The following is a 23,711-nucleotide window of genomic DNA, read 5'->3' as shown; positions in this document are numbered from 1 at the left end:
ATATTACTGCCTCTGTCCAATATTGACATCTGTCCTTGGTAGAGGTCTCACAGTTTTACTTCTGCACCCACACTACAGTGAGTTCTGAACCCAACACAGTCAAATTATTCATCTGCCACCTTTGTGCATATTTCTTCAACAAGAAATCCTCATATACCCCACTGCTAGTGATGACCCTTTCTCGCATCTCCAACACCTCCCTTCCACTTGGACACCTCCTTCCAGCTGTTAATCTTCTCTTGAACTTTTCCATTCCAACTGCATTGACCAGCTCCACTCCCTTCAATCAGTCCAAACATGTGGCTCTCTGCTTACTCTGCACCAGTCCCAATGCTCGAACAAAGCTGGTACCATTGTAATTTGCTGGACCGACTTCTACCTCTCAGAGGCCAGGCACCAGCTTTCTTACCTTGGCAGAACTCATACTCACCCACAACAACTTCTCTTTCGCTTCCTCCCACTTTTTCCAAATCAAAGGTGACCATTGACACTCATTCTAGGCCTCATTATGTCACCTTCCCGCCCCCCCCCCCCACCACCTCCTACAAGGATGCCATCCTTTTTTCTCAATTTCTATGTTTTTGCTGCATCTGTTCTCAAGATGAGGCCTTTAGCTCCAAAGATTCTGAAATGCCCCTTATTCCAAACCGTGGCTTCCTTTTATTCACATTTCTGCAATTTCATGGACTTCTGCTTTTACCTCACCTTCCCCAGATGGAACACAGATAGATTTCTCTTGGTTTACACCTTGACCCTACAAGACTCCACATCCAGCATGACATGCAATGGGATTTCCACACCAGACGTATCTCTTCCCCCCAACTTCTCTCTCTCTCACACACACACACACGCACACACACGCACACACACACACACGCACACACACACACACACACACACACACACACACACACACACACACACACACACACACACACAGAAACTAGCATTACATTCTAGAGCCTGTCTTTGTTACAAGTCACTGACAGGCAATTCAAAAGAAAAGGAAGTCAGAAAGCAAAATGCTGCAGATGGTGGATAACTGAGATAAATTTGAGAAATACTCAGCTGGCCTCATGAGTTAGGAGAGGACCAATGGTCAGGTTTCAGGCCAATAACCCATGGGCACAAGAGCTGTGAAGAAAGATCAATAGCTGTTCATTTGTTTCTCCACAGATTCTGGCTGACTTGCTGAGTATTTCCAGAATTTTCTGTTTTTGATTCTAATCAAAGTATTTCCCAGCCCTAAGTCCATTTTGATAGCTTTTTAATGTCATATTTGTCTTTTTTTTTTTGCAAATCTGGTTCTCCTGCTTTATTTTGATTAGCCCCACGTCCTCTGCACACTTCTGCTATTTTGTGCATCTTTCCCTCTAAAGTGGGTATCTCTCTCTCTCTGGCTATCCATCCCATAGGATGATGATGGTTCCTTTCAGTCAGTTAGTGGGGTTGGCCCCACTGCTCAGAAAGGAACAGTGTGTGCATGAATGGATTTTAGGTGAATAGGGGGTTGCACAGGTCCAGACCCACCCTCTTGACGTACTCTCCAGGATCCAGCGGCATGGTGGGGTCCAAGACAGCTGGGGGAAGATCTGTTGCAGTGAATGGCCAGACCAAGCTTCCATGCAAGGGATGTCCTTTCTGCGCTTCACAGCACGTGTTTGCTAGATGGCCGTTGACCCTATGAGAGGGTTCATCCGCCCTTTGACAGGTCTTGTCTTTTGTCCTGCAGGGTGTCAAGCCACCTTCCTCACCAAGCAAGCTTGGTGGGGGAGCTGGTTTAGTCGCTGACCACCCGACCATGCCGCAGGTAGTACTGGGTTACATAGTACCGGCAGCACTCAGATGAGTGACCTGATTACAAAGTGGGTATAAAAGACTGATGAATTGAAAATGATTTCATTTGTTTCTCTGAGGTTTCTGTGGGAATTTTAATGACATCCTACACGATGATTTCAAGGCAAGTAATGGATTAGTGGAGGGCACAGCCACACCATTTGCAAACTCTTGGAAAGCCCAGCGGAGTTGCTCATCTGTATCAGAACATCTGGAGGACCCCTGTGCTATTAGCACTGAGAACCGTAAGAACCATATTGAGTAACTCTGGGCTGGATTAGTGGGGGTAATTTTGAGTCATTTCCATACAGCTTCAAGCATCTATTTCCAGGAAATATAAATCTGTCCAAAGGAAAGGAAACACCTGAGATGTTTGGATATTTCTGCTCCACACAAGAACCCCTGATCTTGGCATGATACTCAGGGTACATACTGATACATACTGATTAGTGAATGGAAATGCTCACAACAGTGTAAGAGTAGGAAAAAATGGAAGCAGAAGGGGGCCATTTGCCCTCTTGTGCCCAAAAGGCCAGCTATCTCAGCATCACTTTTGTGCACTAACCCTAAACTCCCTGATTAATATCCAAAACTTCATCAAGCATAATGTACTCAACCCAAGGTGCCACAGCTTTCTTGGGTAGTAAATAGCAAAGATTTGTTACTTGAGGAGAAGAGATTTCTCCCTGTCTGTATTCCAAGCAGTCAATCCCATCTTTTGAAACTGTGGCCTCCTGGTTCTTGACAGTCTACAGTGGACACACTGTCCTCTTATTTACCCTGTGAAGCCTGTAAAGAATTTTTATGTTTCAATGAGATTAGATTAGATTAGATTATGAGGACACTCAGTCCTCGTTTATTGTCATTTAGAAATGCATGCGATAAAAAATGATACAATGTTCCTCCAGAATGATATCACAAGAAACACAGACAAACCAAGACTAAAACTGACAAAACACACATAATTATAACATATAGTTACAATAGTGCAAAGCAATACTGTAATTTGATAAAGAGCAGACCATGGGCACGGTAAAAAAAAGTCTCAAAGTCCCGATAGCTTCATCATCTCACGCAGACGGTAGAAGGGAGAAACTCTCCCTGCCATGAACCTCCAAGCGCCACAAACTTGCCGATGCAGCACCATTGGAAGCACTCGACCGCAGCGGACTCTGAGTCCGTACGAAAACTTCGTGCTTCCAACCAACCCTCCAACATAGCCTCTCTGAGCACCATCCTATGCCAAGCGCTTCGACCCTGCCCCAGCCTCCGAGCAACAAGCAAAGCCGAGGACTCAGGGCCTTCCCCTCTGGAGATTCTGGGTCACACAGTAGCAGCAGCAGTGAAGCAGGCATTTCAGAAGTTTCACCAGGTGTTCCTCCGCGCTCTCACGTCCGTCTCCACCAAATCAGGATTGTGCACGGCACCCTACTTGACAAATAACAGACATCACCACCAGAGTGGCCGCTGCAAGCTGCGTTGCGTCGCCATCTTCTCCTCCCTCATCACATTATTCAAAACTAAAATGAGTTCATGATGCTCACTTCTATATCAAACACTCCCAATTACTCCCCTACCTTACTGCCTCATCTGCTGCACCATCAGCTGCACCTGGCATTGACTTCAATTATTCCTGCACTTTCTTATCAATCAATGCCAATCCCTGGACTGGAGGAGTGTACTTATAAGGAGAGTTATATTGGAGAGACTGAATTTGTTTTCCCTGGAGTGAAGGAGACTGAGAGGTGGCCTGATAGACCTGAGAGAGGTAAATAAAATTATAAGAGACAGGATTAATAGTCAGAATCTTTTTCAAAGTCAAGTTTATTGTTCCATGCACATGGTGCAATGAAAAACTTACAGCAGAATCAGAGAATCGTATAACCAAGAGAAACATAAATTAAATATAAAATATGCAACATTTTTAGAGGGAAGAACATAATTAAAACAAAAAAATACAAAGTCTTTGCACTAAAATGCACATTGATTTTTCTTGATTGCTTTCTCAGGGTGGAGATATGAGAACCAAAAGGGATTAGTTTTCAGATAAGAGAGTGTTCTTAAGGGGAAGTTTTTTTTTAACTGAGGATGTTTGATACCATAATGTGGCACCAGAAGAGGTGATATCATCACTACAAATTGGCATGGAATGATGTCGATCAAATGTCCACAAATGGGATGACAAAAAGTGGTCAAAAAGACAAAAAAGGTCAGCATGGTTGGAGTGGGCCAAAAGGCCCTTGTTTATTGAATACTAATCCATAACTCAACCCTGTTCTGTGTTTCCCTCACCTGTAATCACCTGCACTTGGTGCTGAAGGTGGAGCCTTTGAGGGATGACAGGGACTGTGTGTACTGTCGATTATTCCAAGAGAGAGCCTGTTGCATACTCATGGTGTTGTAGGTGGTAACAGTTTCTTGTTGTGTGCTTGGTATACAATTAGTTCAGAAACCTTTACTACAAGAGTACTCAAAGCACATGTCCAAAATTTTCTTGCAGAAAACTATGCAGAATATTGGTGCTCTTTTTTGAAAGAGCCTGGCGGAGTTTTCTCTCATTGCCATTCTACCATCAGCCCAACCGAGTACTACAAGGTAGGCCATAAACATTCTCATTCTATGTCTGATGATATTCATTGGCCATCCCCCTTCTGCTCAGTACAGTACAGTGCACCCGTGCCAATGGACTTCTGCGTTTGGGAAATTCATCCTGACCAAAAAATTGAAATATAGAAGAAAAATACATTCTTACAAAATTTAAATGATGGAAGAAAGCAACTAAGTATACCCAAAATACAAGAGAGACAGCAAATGTTGTCAGTTTTTGTCAGGGTTCACATGACAGGAAATCACAATACAGACAGGTCTCTGTAAGATAGGGGAGTGCTATAGCTGGATGTTTTAATTTTCTCATTATCATTAGACCATAAGACCATAAGACAAAGGGGCAGAAGTCGGCCGTTCGGCCCTTCAAGTCTGCTCTGCCATTTTATCATGAGCTGATCCATTCTCCCATTTAGTCCCACTCCCCCGCCTTCTCACCATAACCTTTGATGCCCTGACTACTCAGATACCTATCAATCTCTGCCTTAAATATACCCAACAACTTGGCCTTCACTGCTGCCTATGGCAACATATTCCATAGATTCACACCCTCTGGCTAAAAAAATTTCTTCACATCTCTGTTCTGAATGGGCGCCCTTCAATCCTTAAGTCATGCCCTCTCGTACTAGAGTCCCCCATCATGGGAAGCAACTTTGCCACATCCACTCTGTCCATGCCTTTCAACATTCGAAATGTTTCTATGAGGTCGTCCTTCATTCTTCTAAACTCCGAGGAATACTGTCCATGGAACTTCATGGAACCACCACCCAATTTACCACTGGCAGTAAATTGGTACCACTGGTAGTTTCTTGCCTCTGCTCTTGGGCATATCTCACTGGTTCACTATCTGTTTTACCTCCACAGGTAGCACCCTTGGCTTAGTGGACCAAATACTTAGGATGAAATTTGAATGCAAAGCTGAGGGAGTGCTGCAGTAACAAGAGGGTGGTAGTGGTTAATGGGATTAATAGATCATTAAGCTCATTGATTCTCACAGAAACTACAATGACACCCTGACCTTTGTGTCAATCATACTTATATTTAGAGATACAGTATAGCAAGGTCACAGGCCCTTCCTGCCCAAATGAGCCTGTGCTGCACAATTACACCCGTATGACAAATTAACGTAATCGCTCATACATCTTTGAAATGTGGGAGGAAACTGGAGCACCCAGAGGACACCCCCGTGGTTACAGGGAGAACATACTACCTCCTTTCAGACAGTAGCAGTATTGAAACTAAAGCATGAACATCGATTTCTCAAACCTCCTCCTTCACCATTCCCCATTCCCATTTCCCTCTCTCACCTTATCTCCTTACCTGCCCATCACCTCCCTCTGTTGCAACTCCCTCCTGGTCTTCTGTCCTCTCCTATCAGATTCCCCCTTCTCCAGCCCTGTATCTCTTTCACTGATTGACTTCCCAGCTCTTTACCTCACCCCTTCCCTTCCCAGTTTCCCCTCTCACCTTGTATTTCTTCCTCCCCTCCCCTCACTTTCTAACTCTAACTCCTCATCTTTTTTTCTTTAGTCCTGATGAAGGGTCTCGGCCTGAAACCTCGACTCTATTCTTTTCCATAGATTCCTCCAACATTTTGTGTGTGTTGCTTCAGATTTTTCTTTCCTTTTACTACAATACACAGGAAGCTGAATACTCTAAAGGTAGATAAATCTCCCGGACCAGATGGAATGCACCCTCGTGTTCTGAAGGAAGTAGCTGTGGAGATTGCGGAGGCATTAGCAATGATCTTTCAAAAGTCAATAGATTCTGGCATAGTTCTGGAGGACTGGAAGACTGCAAATGTCACTGCGCTATTTAAGAAGGGGGCAAGGAAGCAAAAAGGAAATTATAGAACTGTTAGCTTGACACCGGTGGTTGGGAAGTTGTTGGAGTCGATTGTCAAAGATGAGGTTACAGAGTACCTGGAGGCATATGACAAGATAGGCAGAACTCAGCATGGTTTCCTTAAAGGAAAATCCTGCCTGACAAACCTATTGCAATTTTTTGAGGAAATTACAAGTAGGCTAGACAAGGGAGATGCAGTGGATGTTGTATATTTGGATTCTCAGAAGGCCTTTGACAAGGTGCCACACATGAGGCTACTTAACAAGGTAAGTGCCCATGGAATTACGGGAGAGTTACATACGTGGATAGAGCGTTGGCTGATTGGCAGGAAACAGAGAGTGGGAATAAGGGATCCTATTCTGGTTGGCTGCCGGTTACCAGTGGTGTTCCACAGGGGTCCGTGTTGGGGCCGCTTCTTTTTACATTGTACATCAACGATTTGGATTATGGAATAGATGGCTTTGTGGCTAAGTTTGCTGATGTTACAAAGATAGGTGGAGGGGCCGATAGTGCTGAGGAAACGGAGAGTCTGCAGAGAGTCTTGGATAGATTGGGAGAATTGGCAAAGAAGTGGCAAATGAAATACAATGTTGGGAAGTGTATGGTTATGCACTTTGGCAGAAGAAATAAAAGGGCAGACTATTATTTAAATGGGGAAAGAATTCAAAGTTCTGAGATGCAACGGGATGTTAACCTCCAGGTTGAGTCGGTGGTGAAGAAGGCGAATGCAATGTTGGCATTCATTTCTAGAGGAATAGAGTATAGGAGCAGGGATGTGATGTTGAGGCTCTATAAGGCACTGGTAAGACCTCACTTGGAGTACTGTGGGGAGTTTTGGGCTCCTTATTTATGAAAGGATGAGTTGACATTGGAAAGGGTTCAGAGAAGATTCACTAGAATGATTCCGGGAATGAGAGGGTTAACAAATGAGGAACGTTTGTCCACTCTTGACTGTACTCCTTGGAGTTTAGAAGAATGAGGGGGACCTCATAGAAACATTTTGAATGTTGAAAGGCATGGACAGAGTGGATGTGGCAAAGTTGTTTCCCATGATGGGGGAGTCTAGTACGAGAGGGCATGACTTAAGGATTGAAGGGCGCCCATTCAGAACAGAGATGCAAAGAAATTTTTTTAGCCAGAGGGTGGTGAATCTGTGGAATTTGTTGCCACGGGCAGCAGTGGAGGCTAAGTCATTGGGCGTATTTAAGGCAGAGATTGATAGGTATCTGAGTAGCCAGGGCATCAAAGGTTATGGTGAGAAGGTGGGGAAGTGGGACTAATGGGAGAATGGATCAGCTCATGATAAAATGGCCGAGCAGACCTAATGGACCGAATGGCCGACTTCTGCTCCTTTTCCTTGTGGTCTTATGGTCTAATACTGCAGAAATGAGAAAGCAATGTATGCAGTCTAATTTTCTGAGCCACAGTTGCAATAAATTCTCTGAGAATACCACCCTGAGGCAGAGCATTCATGCAGAAGTAAACAAAGCAGTCGTCAGCTACTCACTTAAAGCAAAGAACTGTAAAATGCTGTAAACATTCAGCAGGTCAAGCAGCCTCTTCCAGGTCCACGTGTGTATCCATGAGGAGGAGCATGTGGTGTCCATGTGCACTTTGGTTCCTAATGGGACTGGTAGGCATCACAGGGGCTCAAGTGCATTCAGGATAAAGATGACTGTGTTACAATTACTATACTATAAATGGTGTGAATAGTGGACTGCTGTAGTTTTGTGATGCTATCTCACTGAATAAATCTCCTTTAGAAAAAGGAATAAAAAGCAAATTGACTAGCATCCATGGAAAGTGACACTGAACTGAAACTGTACTGCGCAACCTGCTGAGTACTGTAGCATTTTCTGTTTTAGTCACATACCTCTTTGTATTGTTTCCTTTGTAAGTATATGCTCCAATTACATTTCTTTATACTTTTTCCCTCAGAAATGTAAATATGACAGTTGTAACTGTTATAAAAATGAAGACTGTATGTGTGCCGCTATATATTCTTACGTCCGAGCCTGTGCAAGCAAAGGGGTCATTTTAACCAACTGGCGAACAAACGTGTGCAGTGAGTACATTTTGGCTACTTTCATTGTAGTGTAGTGAAACTAGGCAGCAAATCATGTTACTGTTGTGACTTATGGGATGAACAAACACACAAAGTATGTCTTAGGAGGAAAGGTTGAGTGAGCTAGGGTGTTCCTCTATGGAGCAAGGAGGATAAGAGGTAACTTGATAGAGGTGTATAATGTTATAAGATTCATTGATAGAGTGGACAGCCAACACCCTTTCCCCCGGATGTCAATGGTCAATCCATTCATCTGTTCAAGGTGAGTGGAGAAAAGTTTAGGAGTGATGGCAGAGGTTGGTATTTTGACACAGACAGTTGTTGGTGCTTGAAACACACTGCTTGGCTAGTGGCAGAGGCAGATACAATGGGGACATTTCAGAGGCTGTTATAGAGAGGCACATGGATGAAAGAAAAATGGAAGGCTGTGTGCTGTGTAGGAAGGAAGGATTAGAATGTGGTGGAGTATGTTAAAGATCGACACAACTGGGCCAAGGAGCCTGCACTGTGCCAAGATCTTCTATGTTCAGCAATAATGGCTAACTCTTTTCGACAACATACTTCTGGCCATGGCGATGTGGTGCAATAGCAGTGCAACAGGATTTCCACCCTGTTGGAAAATACATTTTCGTGCATCTAGGAACTATCATGCATTTGATAAATGCTCCCATGTGAAAGCATCATCATTATGTTAGAATGAACTCACAGGTCACTAATCTACAGCAACACTGTGAATTTGTGTAGCACTTTGAATAGGAAAAACTACAAATGTTTGTATATTTCACACAGAAATGAGAGGAATTAGAGCAAATAAGCTTATTCAAAGTGGACGACAGGAATTCTGCAGATGCTGGAAATTCAAGCAACACACATCAAAGTTGCTGGTGAACGCAGCAGGCCAGGCAGCATGTCTAGGAAGAGATACAGTCGACGTTTCAGGCCGAAACCCTTCGTCAGGACTAACTGAAGGAAGAGTTAGTAAGAGATTTGAAAATGGGAGTGGGAGGGGGAGGGGGAGATACAAAATGAAAGGAGAAGACAGGAGGGGGAGGGATGGAGCCAAGAGCTGGACAGGTGATTGGCAAAGGGGATATGAGAGGATCATGGGACAGGAGGTCCGGGGAGAAAGACAAAGGGGGGGGGGGAACCAGAGGATGGGCAAGGGCTCCCCCCCACTTGTCTTTCTCCCCGGACCTCCTGTCCCATGATCCTCTCATATCCCCTTTGCCAATCACCTGTCCAGCTCTTGGCTCCATCCCTCCCCCTCCTGTCTTCTCCTATTATTTTGTATCTCCCCCTCCCCCTCCCACTTTCAAATCTCTTACTAACTCTTCCTTCAGTTAGTCCTGACGAAGGGTTTCGGCCTGAAACGTCGACTGTACCTCTTCCTAGAGATGCTGCCTGGCCTGCTGCGTTCGCCAGCAACTCTGATGTGTGTTGTTTATTCAAAGTGGAAGGCTTTTAAATGCAAATTTCAAAGAAAACAGAGGAGAATGGCTTGGAGAATAGTTAATGAAAGCACTATCTGCTATAGTCAAAGAACACAGAAGCAAGAATATTGACAATCGAGTACACTCTTCACGCTTTCCAGCACTTGACTATGCACTGACCATTCAAGTGTTTACCTCAATATCTCAATGTGAGAGACTGCCGCCACAGCTGTGTATTCTAGATTCCAACCATCCTCTGAGCAAACAAAGTTTTTTCTCAGATCCCCTTCAAATCTTCTACCCTTCCACCTATGATTTCCAGTTTTATATACCTCTGCTAGGGATCTTAGAGATATTTCAATCCAAAGCAGTTTATGCAGACATGAAGGGGCGAGGCTCAGGAGACACAAAGACAAACTTAAACTAAAGGTGTTGCTTGACATGGAGCTAACATGAATTAACGACACACATCAAAGTTGCTGGTGAACGCAGCTAGCAAGCGTAGATTCTGCTTGTATTTTTTCATTTAACACAGTTTCATCTGAATTTTGAAATTGAAAAGTAATAACCATAACTAAAGTTAGTTGTTTTGAATAAGAAAGTACTTAGTATTTTGAAATTTTCATATGAGAGCTTTAGTTAAAATGATTATCAATTATGACACTAACTAGATTTTTCTCACTTTTTAAACTAATTTGTTTCAGGCTCTTACACAAAAACCTGCCCTGAGACGTTGACATATGACTATGACATGAAGAGCTGCAGGCGCACATGTCACTCACTGAGTGAGAAGGATGTCACATGTGGAATTCAACATATTTCAGTGGATGGATGTGGGTGTTTGGAAGGAACATACATGAATGAAGAAGGCAAATGTGTGCCCTCATTCAAATGCCCATGCCTCTATCAGGGCAGCCTCTTAAATCCTGGAGAGGTGATCAGAATAGGAGACACACATTGGTAAATTAATGTAGCTATGAGTGATTTTACCCATTTATGATGACTGTGGCACATCTACACTTCAATCTCCTTTTCTATTACAGTGTGTGTAAATACGGAAAGGTCCAGTGCATTAGGTCACGAAGCAGAATGATGAGTAAGTACTACTATCTCATTGATTTAAATGTTAATTTTCAAATACTTAAATACCATGACCCTTATGTCTGTATATTTAGCAGCATGTAAGCCACCAAAGATTTATTTCAGCTGCAATACGACAGAGCCAGGCGTGACAGGAGCAGAGTGTCACAGGACATGCGGGAACCAGAATCTGGATTGTGTAAGTAGATTGAGATTCATTTTTAGAATATATTATAACTGAAATCTACATATTCACAATTCCAATGTGGTGCACTATATGTTACTTTAAAATCAATGCTATTCAATTCTTGGGTCATTCCAGTCCTTCCCAAAATGTCTTCGTTTTGATTATCTGATTAATTCAAAGGATGTGGGCTTCATAGGCTGAGCTAGCACTTAATTGCCCACCAGACAGACTGTGTGAGTAGTTTATCACATTACACTTTCTGTTTAGTGCTCAGCTGGATTTAAAATTTGCAAATAAAGGTTTCAAGGAGTTGTTTCCTCAGTCTGATGATGATAACTTAGTGCTGAAGATTGAATAAAGAGTCAGTGGAACAGATAAAACCTGCTACACCATTTGTCCTTCTGTAAACTCAAATGCAATTTGCCAAATGTTTTAAAAGTCTGTCCGAATCCATTGTCCTGAGCAAACTTCAATTTGCAAACTCCACTGAAGGTGCTTAAGAGGCTGCAACCCATTCTGTTGGCTAGTACTATAATTGAAAATGTGCTGCAGACCAGAATGGCAAAACTGTTGCAAGTGATAGGATTTATCTTACTCAATTAAAGCTCAAGGTGGATTGGTTATATTGCAGAGGACATTGATACACATCAAACAGGTTTTTAGACTTTTTGGTCAGGATTTCTCCAAACTTCCATCAATACCTATCCCTATAATGCACTTGAAGAAATATTTTAAAGATAAGCAGAGCTCTGTTGTATAACTGTACCTAGTTGGAGGGAGTACTGAAGGCAATAAGAGAAAGAAAAGGTTAGGAATCCAGTCTTGGATCCCTCTTGGCCCTTGGGAGGAATGGAAAGAGAGATGAAGCCAGGTAAAGTAGAAGCGGTATCTGGAAGATGAGGACAACTTAACATTTGTGTAAGTTTTTTCATGCTCTACAAACTGAATCTGATCCTGATATACTAACCTCACCAGCAGTGAGGCAGAACAAGAAGAAGAGAAGGGATCCTACACAGACATGGTGGAGTTCCATAGCAGTTCAGATGGATGGAGCAAATTCAGATGAAATCCACCATCTGCACTGAATTTTTCTCTAAACCTAAAATCTTTGGAGGTCTCAATGAAAACAGCAAATTTACTTGTGATCCTGAAAAAACTCAACAAAACCATCTCAGAACTAGCAACATTGAGCAGTTCACCCAGCTATGTACAATTCATTGTAACTTCTTAAATTGTCTCCTGATAGGTTGTGGTAGGTAAGATGGATGTCTTTTGCTGATTTTAAAGCTAAATTATCTTGTAATGCCATTGAGCAACTCTGGACCATAATCCTGACCATTGTCATGCGGGCTTCTCAGCAGAATGATCTATCATATTAACAGTGTGGTGGCACACAAGGAAACCGGAGTCATACCAGATGATAAATAAATAAATAAGGTTCTGCTCCATGATCCCAATACCATTACCTTTGGATATCTTTTCAGTCATTGTGCAAGTCTCTGGGCAGGTGCAAGGAACTGGACAACTATGACAACTCCTCAAACTCCACTGGAGCTCTAGCAGAGTATAGAGGCACAATGGATAATGATACAAACTAGTAACTCAGAATCTGAATCAGAATCAGGTTTATTATCACCATCATATGTCACGAAATTTTCTTCTCTTTGGCAGCGATACAGAGAAAGACACAAGAGGTTATTATAAGTTACAGTAAATCAATCAATAAATAAATAATGCTTAACAAGAATAGTGAAATAATGTTCAAAACAATTCCATACCTCCCCTCCTTCACACACACACACACACACACACACACACACACACCCCTAACATCTTCTCTGTAATTTAAAACTAACTTAAAAACTCCATCTCAAATCTGACCGTTAGTCTTGTGAGACCATGGATCTGCGCCTGGAAAGTCTTCACTCTCCAGGGCGCAGGCCCTGGGCAAGGTTGCATGGAAAACCAGCGGTTGCCCATGCTACAAGTCTCCCCTCTCCACGACACCAATGTTATCCAAGGGAAGGGCATTAGGACCCATACATCTTGGCACCAGTGTCGTCGCAGAGCAATGTGTGATTAAGTGCCTTGCTCAAGGACACAACACATTGCCTCAGCTGGGGCTCGAACTCACGACCTTCAGGTTGCTAGTCCAATGCCTTAACCACTTGGCCACGTGCCCACACCAAGGATCTGACCAAGGGTCTTTGATATGAAAGTCAGATGCTGTGAGATCAATTTCTGAGCAGTGGCTCCAATGTTTTCTGGTTTTCCTCTTAGCTAACACCTCTCAGGTCCTTATATATATCTTAAAACGTTTCTGATTCCTGTGATGTGGTCACGGCATCAGAGGAACTGAAACAAATTGAGTTAAGTGATATCTTTTCATACAGACAGTACTATCCCACATTGGAACTCTGGAACTCAATAATTAAAAAGGAGGACAAGGCAATCATAATAAGTAGGGGGAATGAGGCAGAAGTTGAAATTCATGAGAGAACAGACGACAGTTCTACGCAGGATCAAGCCATTCAGCCCTCTGTGTCTTTGCTGACCATGATATCAATTTGATCTGTATGCACATAATCCATATTCCTCCACTGCTTGCCTATGCACGTGCTTGTCTGAATGTCTAATCAGTCCTAAATTGTCTCATTTCTTGATTTCCACAGTACAGTGAAAAGTGTGTGTCAGGTTGTGTCTGCCCTGAGGGGCTTTTGGACGATGGGACAGGAAACTGTGTGAAGGAGGAGAAGTGCCCTTGTATGCATAATAGTTTCCATTACCATCCAGGAAGCAGGATTACAGTTGACTGTAACACTTGGTAACTTTCTAACTGTAAAATTGATCTTTAAGAATTAAATATTGAATATCACTTTATGATACTGTGCTTAGCTAAACATTTCAGAAATGTGAAAACAAAATTGTGAAGTTATGCTTTGCTTTTACGAGATAAAAGAAGTATTATACCTGTACCTCAGAAATTGGGGAAGAAATGAGCTTAATCATGTGTGCTAAATGGGTATCAACAACCATCTTCAGTGAAACTAAATGTTAGAACTCAAGCCCAGCAAGAAGCCTCGATTAGAAACATATAAATGTAGAAAACCTATAGCACAATACAGGCACTTTGGCCCACAAAGCTGTGCCGAATATGTCCTTACTTTAGAAATTACCTAGGATTACCCACAGCCCTCTATTTTTCTCAGATCCATGTACCTATCCAGGAGTCTCTTAAAAGACCCCATCGTTTCCACCTCCACCACCGTCACCAGCAGCCCATTCCACGCTCTCACCACTCTCTGCGTAAAAAACTTACCCCTGACATTTCCTTTGTACCTGCTTCCAAGCACCTTAAAACTGTGCCATTTCAGCCCTGGGAAAAAGCCTCTGACTATCCACATGATCAATGCCTCTCAGGTCACTTCTCATCCTCCGTCGCTCCAAAAAGAAAAGGCCAAATTCATTCAATCTATTCTCATGAGGCATGCTCCCCAATCCAGGCAACATCCTTGTAAATCTTCTCTGCATCTTTTCTATGGTTTCCACATCATTCCTGTAGTGAGGCGACCAGAACTGAGCAGAGTACTCCATTGTGGGGACTGACCAGAGCTCTATATAGCTGTAACATTACCTCTTGGCTTCTAAGCTCAATCCCACAGTTGATGAAGGCCAATGTACCGTCTGCCTTCTTAACCACAGAGTCAACCTGCGCAGCAGCTTTGAGTGTCCTATGGACTCGGACCCCAAGATCCCTCTGATCCTCCACACTGCCAAGAGTCTTACCATTAATACTAGATTCTGCCATCATATTTGACCTACCAAAATAAACCACCTCACACTTATCTGGGGTGAACTCCATCTGCCACTTCTCAGCCCAGTTTTGCATCCTATCAATATCCCGCTGTAACCACTGTCAGTCCTCCACACTATCCACAACACCCCTAACCTTTGTGTCATCAGCAAAGTTACTAACCCATCCCTCCACTTTCTCATCCAGCTCATTTATAAAAATCTCGAAGAGAAGGGATCCCAGAAAAGATCTCTGAGGCACACCACTGGTCACCCGACCTCTAGGCAGAATGTGATCCATCTGCAACTACTCTTTATGTTCTGTGGGCAAGCCAATTCTGGATCCACAAAGCAATGTCCCCTTGGATCCCATTCCTCCTTACTTTCTCAATAAGCCTTGCATGGGGTATCTTATCAAATGCCTTGCTGAAATCCATATACACTACATCTACTGTTCTACCTTCATCAACGTGTTTCGTCACATCCTCAAAAAATTCAATCAGGCTCTTAAGGCATGACCTGCCTTTGAGAAAGCCATGCTGACTACTCCTAAACATATTATGCTTCTCCAAATGTTCATAAATCCTGTCTCTCAGGATCTTCTCCATTTACTTACCAACCACTGAAGTAAGACTTACTGCTCTATAATTTCTTGGTCTACTCCCTTTCCTGAATAAGGGAACAACATCCGCAACCTTCCAGTCCTCCAGAACCTTGCCCATCTCCATTGATGATGCAAAGATCATTGCCAGAGGCTCAGCAATCTCCTCCCACAGTCACCTGGGGTACACCTTGTCTGGTCCCAGTGACTTATCCAACAATGCTTTCCTTAACATCTACATGCTCAAGCTTTTCAGTCCGCTGTAAGTCATCCCTACAATCGCCAAGATCCTTTTCCGTAGTGAATACTGAAGCAAAGTATTCATTAAGTACTTCTGCTATTTCCTCCGATTGCATACACACTTTTCCACTGTCACATTTGATGGGTCCTATTCCCTCAAATCTTATCCTCTTGCTCTTCACTAACTTGTAGAACGTTTTGGGATTTTCCTTAATCCTGTCCGCCAACGCCTTCTCATGGCCCCTTCTGGTTCTCCTAATTTCATTCTTAATCTCCTTCCTGCTAGCCTTATAATCTTCTAGATCACTATCATTACCTAGTTTTTTGAAACTTTCATAAGTTCTTCTTTTCTTCTTGACTAGATTTACAACAGCCTTTGTACACAATGGTTCCCATACCCATCCTTTCCCTATCTCATTGGAACCTACCTATGCAGAATGCCACGCAAATATCCCCTGAACAGTTGCCACATTTCTTCGTTTTCCTGAGAACATCTGTTTCCCATTTATGCTTCCATTATTTTTCCTGATAGCCTCATATTTCTCCTTACTCTAATTAAATGCTTTCCTAACTTGTCTGTTAGGCTGTGCATCTAGTATTGCTAGCCATGTATGAATTAACTATTCTCTACCAATTCTTGAATCCTACACCACAGAGCAAATTTTACTGATTCTTATTTCAGCGAAATTGCATCATGCTGTTTTCATGATAAACCAAGAAATACATTCCACATTATGGAAACACACAGAATGCTGGGGGTACTCATAGTCATACTTTATTGATCTTGGGGAAATTGGTTTTCATTACAGTTGCACCATAAATAATTAAATAGTAATGAAACCATAAATAATTAAATAGTAATATGTAAATTATGCCAGGAAATAAGTCCAGGACCAGCCTATTGGTTCAGGGTGTCTGACCCTCCAAGGGTGGAGTTGTAAAGTTTGATGGCCACAGGCAGGAATGACTTCCCAAGACGCTCTGTGTTGCATCTCGGTAGAATGAGTCTCTGGCTGAATGTACTCCTGTGCCCAACCAGTACAATATGTAGTACTGGTTGGACAGCATCCTCTTTTGGACATGCAACTTGGACAGCATCCTCTTTTCAGACACCACTGTCAGAGAGTCCAGTTCCATCCCCACAACATCACTAGCCTTACGAATGAGTTTGTTGCCTCAGCAAGTCACGCAGCATCTGTGGAGATGAACAGATTCCCATTTCACTTATCTCTGCCAATTCTGTTCCCAGAATGAAGAATAGACATGTTCTCCTCCTTTACAGAACGGGGATTCCCTTACTCCACCTTATTGCCTTCACTTGCATCTCCTCTATTTCCTGACATTCACTCTGCAACCACCCCCTCCCCGCACAAATCTCCAGATTCCAGCATATGCCTTCTCTTTATTGCGGCTGTCAGAGAAAGTGATCTTCAAAGTCTGACTCACCTCCAAGCAGTCAGCAAAGCAACAAGCAGCAACTGCTGGCAGAATATGCATGGGTCAAATTATTGCACATGATGAAAAGTGGAGTTTTTTCACCTGAGTTTCTAATGATAATTTTGTCACCATTTGGGGATTCAGCACTCACACAGACTTTTTTATGGGTCACCCTGTGGTAGAGGCACTGACATTCACCAATACTGAGGGAGGTCACTCTGTGGTATTTACACACACCAGTACAGAGAGAGCTAAACTTCAATTTCTAAACAACTCTACTGGAACTAACTTTTTAAATTCATTCATTAAAAGACTTATGAACTGCAGTATAAAGCAAATTTTCAATATCACAATTCAATATAATCTATCAGTAATTATTTGATTGCTGTCTATTTATTTTGTTTTATTTAGTACCTGTCAGAAAGGCAATTGGAAATGCACAGATATTCCTTGCTTCGGAGCTTGTAAAATCTACGGGAGTGGTCATTACATCACATTTGATGGGTTGCGCTATAATTTTGAGGGGAATTGTGAATATGTTGCCACCCAGGTAAGGCCTCTACTGTTGTTTTTTAATGGTGACACAGCACACTTAACCATGGAGGAATTTGTAACCCAAGCAATTCTGTGATGGTCCTCCAGCCGATCTGTCTCTTTTCTTCCTACTTGAGGAAGCAGTTAGCCCTTGATCAGGTCATCAATATACTATACCAGCTGGATAATTGTGTTGTGGAAAACAATGTCATTTAGTATCAAGGGTATGAATTTACCTCCCACTGTTTGAGTTGTACAACGCAAGATTTGGCCTATATGCCTGCATTAGGTTCATGCCCTTCTATGCCTTGCCTACTGAAATGCCAGTTCAAATGTTAAGCACAGTGACTGTATCTGCCTCTGGCAGTGACTTCCAGATATCAAACATCCTCTGTATGACAAATTTACCTCTCACATGTCCTTTAAAACTCTCATGTCCTCTATTTTTGATACATCTACCAAGGAAAAAGATTCTGAATATCTCCCCTGTCTATGCCATTCATAATCTTTTGTACCTCTATCACACTACCTCTCCAGTCTATCCAATCTCTCCCTATGACTAAAGTTCTCCAGTCCAGGCAACATTCTGGACTCACCAGCACAACCACAGCCACCCACTGTGGCATCCAGAAATACATACAATACTGTGTGATTTTACATGTTTTACGAAGATGCAACATAATGTTCATTTTTTTTTTAACAATTTCAGTTCCCCAACCCATGAGGACAAGCATGCCATATTCCTTTTTAACCATAGTATTGATTTGTGTTGTAACTTTCAGGGAACTGTGGACTTCAGCCCCTCACTGTTTCTCTGCTTGTCAATGTTACTTTGTATCCAGACATTTACTGTGTAGGCACCACTTCCCACTTGTTAGAATTAAATTCCATCTGCTAACACCCCAACTAACTTTCCATATGATCTTGCTGTCATCTTAGACAACCTTCCATGCTATCTACACCGCTACAAATTTTCATGTTTAATAGAGTGACAGAGAATGGAAATAGGGTTTTCATCTCACTGACTTATTTAACTAACCCTTCATTAAACCCATTCTTCATTTCCAAATTCAATCACTCACGTGGAGTAATTTCCTGTGCCAATTAAACCAAGTGCAAAACTACAAATTGTAACCTCTACATTCACATTTGTCCAACCAATATTTGTCCAAAAGACCCTGAGGCATAGGAGCAGAATTAGGCCATTCAGCCCTTCAATTCTGCTCCACCATTCCATCATGGCTGATCCCGGATCCTACTCAACCTGATAAACCTAACTTCTTGCCATAACCTTTGATGCCCTGACCAATCAGGAAACTATCAATTTTCACTTTAAATATATTCATGGTCTTGGCCTCCATAGTTGTCCATGGCAGAGCATTCCACAGATTCACCACACTTTGGCCAAAAAGTTCCTCTTTACCTCTGTTCCAAAGAGTCGCTCCCTCAATTTTGAGGCTGTGACCCCACCATAGGAAACATCCTCCCCACTCCACTTTATCTAGTCCTTTCAACATTCGGTAGTTATCAATGAGATTCCCCCACCCCCCGCATTCTTCTAAATTCCAGTGAGAACAGTCCCAAAGCTGTCAAATGCTCCTCACATGTTAACCCCTTCATTCCCAGAATACAGTAATCCTCATGAACCTCCTCTGGACTCACTCTCGCCAATAACAATACATCCTTTCTGAGATATGGGGCCCAAAAACTGTTGACGATACTCCAAGTGCGGCCTGACTAGTGTCTTATAAAGCCTCAGCATTTTAACCATATAACCATATAACAATTACAGCATGGAAACAGGCCATCTTGGCCCTTCTAGTCCATGCTGAACTCATACTCACCTAGTCCCACCGACTTGCACTCAGCCCATAACCCTCCATTCCTTTCCTGTCCATATATCTATCCAATTTAACTTTAAACAACAACATCAAACCTGCCTCAACCACTTCTGCTGGAAGCTCATTCCACACAGCTACAACTCTCTGAGTAAAGAAGTTCCCCCTCATGTTACCCCTAAACTTTTGCCCTTTAACTCTCAACTCATGTCCTCTTGTTTGAATCTCCCCCATTCTCAATGGAAAAAGCCTATCCACGTCACCTCTATCAATCCCCCTCATAATTTTAAACACCTCTATCAAGTCCCCCCTCAACCTTCTACGCTCCAAAGAATAAAGACCTAACTTGTTCAACCTTTCTCTGTAATTTAGTAGATGGAACCCAGGCAACATTTTAGTAAACCTCCTCTGTACTCTCTCAATTTTATTGACATCTTTCCTATAATTCGGTGACCAGAACTGTACACAATACTCCAAATTTGGCCTTATACAATTTCAACATTACATCCCAACTCCTATACTCAATGCTCTGATTAATAAAGGCCAGCATACCAAAAGCTTTCTTCACCACCCTATCCACATGAGATTCCACCTTCAGGGAACTATGCACCATTATTCCTAGATCCCTCTGTTCTACAGCATTCTTCAATGCCCTACCATTTACCATGTATGTCCTATTTTGATTAGTCCTACCAAAATGTAGCACCTCACATTTTTCAGCATTAAACTCCATCTGCCATCTTTCAGCCCACTCTTCTAACTGGCCTAAATCTCTCTGCAAGCTTTGAAAACCTACTTCATCATCCACAACGCCACCTATCTTAGTATCGTCTGCATACTTACTAATCCAATTTACCACCCCATCATCCAGATCATTAATATATATGACAAACAACATTGGACCCAGTACAGATCCCAGAGGCACACCGCTACACACAGTTATCCACCACTACTCTCTGGCATCTCCCACCTAGCCACTGCTGAATTCATTTTACTACTTCGATATTAACGCCTAACGATTGAACCTTCCTAACTAACCTTCCATGTGGAGCCTTGTCAAAGGCCTTACTGAAGTCCATATAGACAACATCTATCGCTTTACCCTCGTCAACCTCATCAAAAAATTTAATAAGATTTGTCAAACATGACCTTCCACGCACAAATCCATGTTGACTGTTCCTAATCAGGCCCTGACTATCCAGGTAATTATATATACAATCTCTAAGAATACTTCCCATCAATTTACCCACCACTGACGTCAAACTCACAGGCCAATAATTGCCAGGTTCACTCTTAGAACCCTTTTTAAACAAAGGAACCACATGAGCAATACACCAATCCTCCGGCACCATCCCTGTTTCTAATGACATTTGAAATATTTCTGTCAGAGCCCCTGCTATTTCCACACTAACTTCCCTCAAGGTCCGAGGGAATATCTTGTCCGGACCCAGAGACTTATCCTTAAAAGCACCAGTACTTCTTCTTCTTTAATTGTCATACTTTCCATAACTACCCTTCTTGTTTCCTTTACTTTACACAATTCAATATCCTTCTCCTTAGTGAATACCGAAGAAAAGAAATTGTTCAAAATCTCCCCCATCTCTTTTGGGTCCGCACATAGCCGTCCACTCTGATTCTCCAAGGGACCAATTTTATCCCTCACCATCCTTTTGCCACTAACATAACTGTAGAAACCCTTTGGATTTATTTTCACCTTACTTGCCAAAGCAACCTCGTATCTTCTTTTAGCTTTTCTAATTTCTTTCTTAAGATTCTTTTTACATTCTTTATATTCCTCGAGCTCCTCATTAACTCCAAGCTGCCTATATTTATTGAAGATCCCTCTCTTTTTCCGAACCAAGTTTCCAATATCCCTTGAAAACCATGGCTCTCTCAAACTTTTAACCTTTCCTTTCAACCTAACAGGAACATAAAGATCCTGTACCCTCAAAATTTCACCTTTAAATGACCTCCATTTCTCTATTACATCCTTGCCATAAAACAAATTGTCCCAATCCACTCCTTCTAAATCATTTCACATCTTCTCAAAGTTAGCCTTTCTCCAATCAAAAATCTCAACCCTGGGTCCAGTCCTATCCTTCTCCATAATTACACTGAAACTAATGGTATTGTGATCACTGGACCCGAAGTGCTCCCCAACACATACCTCCATCACCTGCCCTATCTCATTCCCTAACAGGAGATCCAACACTGCCCCTTCTCTAGTTAGTACCTCTATGTATTGCTCCAAAAAGCTATCTTGCACACATTTGACAAACTCCAAACTATCCAGCCCTTTTACAGAATGGGCTTCCCAGTCTATGAGTGGAAAATTAAATTCTCCCACAATCACTACCTTGTGCTTATTACAAATATCTCCTATCTCCTTACAAATTTGCTCCTCCAGTTCTCGATCCCCATTAGGTGGTCTATAATACACCCCTATAAGCGTCACAACACCTTTCCTATTTCTCAATTCCACCCAAATAGCCTCCCTAGACGAGTCCACTAATCTATCCTGCCAGAGCACCGCTGTTATATATTCTCTGACAAGCAATGCTACACCTCCACCTCTTGCCCCTCCTATTCTATCACACCTGAAGCAACGAAATCCTGGAATATTTAGTTGCCAATCACACCCCTCCTGCAACCACATTTCACTAATAGTTACAACATCATATTTCCAGGTATCAATCCATGCTCTAAGCTCATCCACCTTTCTTTCAATGCTCCTAGCATTAAAATAGATACATTTAAGAAACTCTCCACCTCCCACTCTCTGTTTATCCTTAATGGAGCAAACAACTGTGTTACCTTTTTCTTCCTTTTCCCCTACATCTTTGATCTGATTGCTCCTGATCTCTGTTCCCTGCCTATCCTCCCTCACACACCGCCTACCTGCCTTCTCCATTTGTGAACCAACCTCCCCTCTCCTAGTCTCTTTAATTTGATTCCCTCCCCCCAACCATTCTAGTTTAAAGTCACCTCAGTAGCCCTCGCAAATCTCCCCGCCAGTATATTGTTCCCCCTATGATTCAAGTGTAACCCATCATTGTTGTACAGGTCACACCTGCACCAAAAGAAGTCCCAATGATCCAAAAACTTGAATCCCTGCCCCCTGCTCCAATCTCTCAGCCACGCATTTATCCTCCACCTCATCGCATTCCTACTCTCACTGTCGCGTAGCACAGGCAGTAATCCCGAGATTACAACCTTTGCGGTTCTTTTTCTCAATTCTCTTCGTAACTCCCTATATTCTTCTTTCAGGACCTCTCCCCTTTTCCAACCTATGTCATTGGTACCTATATGTACCACGACCTCTGGCTGCTCTCCCTCCCACTTCAGGATGTCTTGGACGCGATCAGAAACATCCCAGACCCTGGCACCAGAGAGGCAAACTACCATCCGGGTCTCCGGACTGCGCCCACAGAATCGTCTATCTGACCTTCTAACTATTGAGTCCCCTATTACTACTGCCCTCCTCTTCCATTCCCTACCCTTCTTAGCTACAGGGCCGGACTCTGTGCCGGAGGCACAGCCAGTGTTGCTTCCCCCAGGTCTGCAGTCCCCCCAACAGTACTCAAACAGGAGTACATTGCCAAGGGGCACAGCCACAGCCTCAGGGGTACTCTATATTACCTGATTCTTCCTATTCCCCCTCCTATCCGTGACCCACTTGTCTGCCTCCCCTGGCCCTGGTGTGAACACCTGCCTGTAACTCCCCTCTATCAACTCCTCACTCTCCTTGACAAGACAAAGGTTATCGAGCTGCAGCTCCAGTTCCCTAATGCGGTCTCTTAGTAGCTGCATCTCGACGCACCTGGTGCAGGTGTGGATGTCCGGGAGGCTGGGAGACTCCACTACCTCCCACATCCAGCACTGAGAACAACAAGCTGCCCTCACACTCATACATCCCCCTCTCCTCAAATAACAACAAAAAATAAATACCAAACCTTCCTTGCCTCGGCTGTTTCTGCCTAAGCCCGTTGAACCAAAGTCCTTAAGCCTTCACTCTGCTCCTGGCTCACTCCACTCCATTTTCTCCTTGTTTTTATATTTTATTCCCTTTGAAATGAATGTCAACATTGCATTTGCCTTCTGTAGCACAGACTCAATCTGTAAATTAACCTTTTGGGAGTCTTGCACAAGGACTCCTAAGTTCCTTTGCACCTCTGATGTTTGAATTTTCTCCCCATTTAGATAATAGTCTGCACTTTTGTTT

The 23,711-nt window shown here is 42.8% G+C and overlaps 1 protein-coding gene across 1 annotated transcript in view; it reads left to right on the top strand.

The window, feature by feature from the left end:
- The window catches only part of muc2.1 (mucin 2.1), a 104,945-nt gene that overhangs the window by 66,169 nt on the left and 15,065 nt on the right, over window positions 1-23,711 (top strand). The window contains exons 13-19 of the mRNA XM_072271360.1: window positions 1,917-2,081; window positions 4,337-4,431; window positions 8,224-8,350; window positions 10,485-10,740; window positions 10,987-11,059; window positions 13,720-13,871; window positions 17,529-17,667. Of these exons, the coding sequence (XP_072127461.1) occupies window positions 1,917-2,081; window positions 4,337-4,431; window positions 8,224-8,350; window positions 10,485-10,740; window positions 10,987-11,059; window positions 13,720-13,871; window positions 17,529-17,667 (1,007 nt within the window). The remainder of the gene's footprint in view (window positions 1-1,916; window positions 2,082-4,336; window positions 4,432-8,223; window positions 8,351-10,484; window positions 10,741-10,986; window positions 11,060-13,719; window positions 13,872-17,528; window positions 17,668-23,711) is intronic.

This window comes from Mobula birostris, chromosome 11 (assembly GCF_030028105.1).
Source record: "Mobula birostris isolate sMobBir1 chromosome 11, sMobBir1.hap1, whole genome shotgun sequence".
NCBI lineage: Eukaryota > Metazoa > Chordata > Chondrichthyes > Myliobatiformes > Myliobatidae > Mobula > Mobula birostris.
The sequence above is the reverse complement of the archived record's forward strand: the minus strand, read 5'-3'. Positions and strand labels throughout refer to the sequence as shown.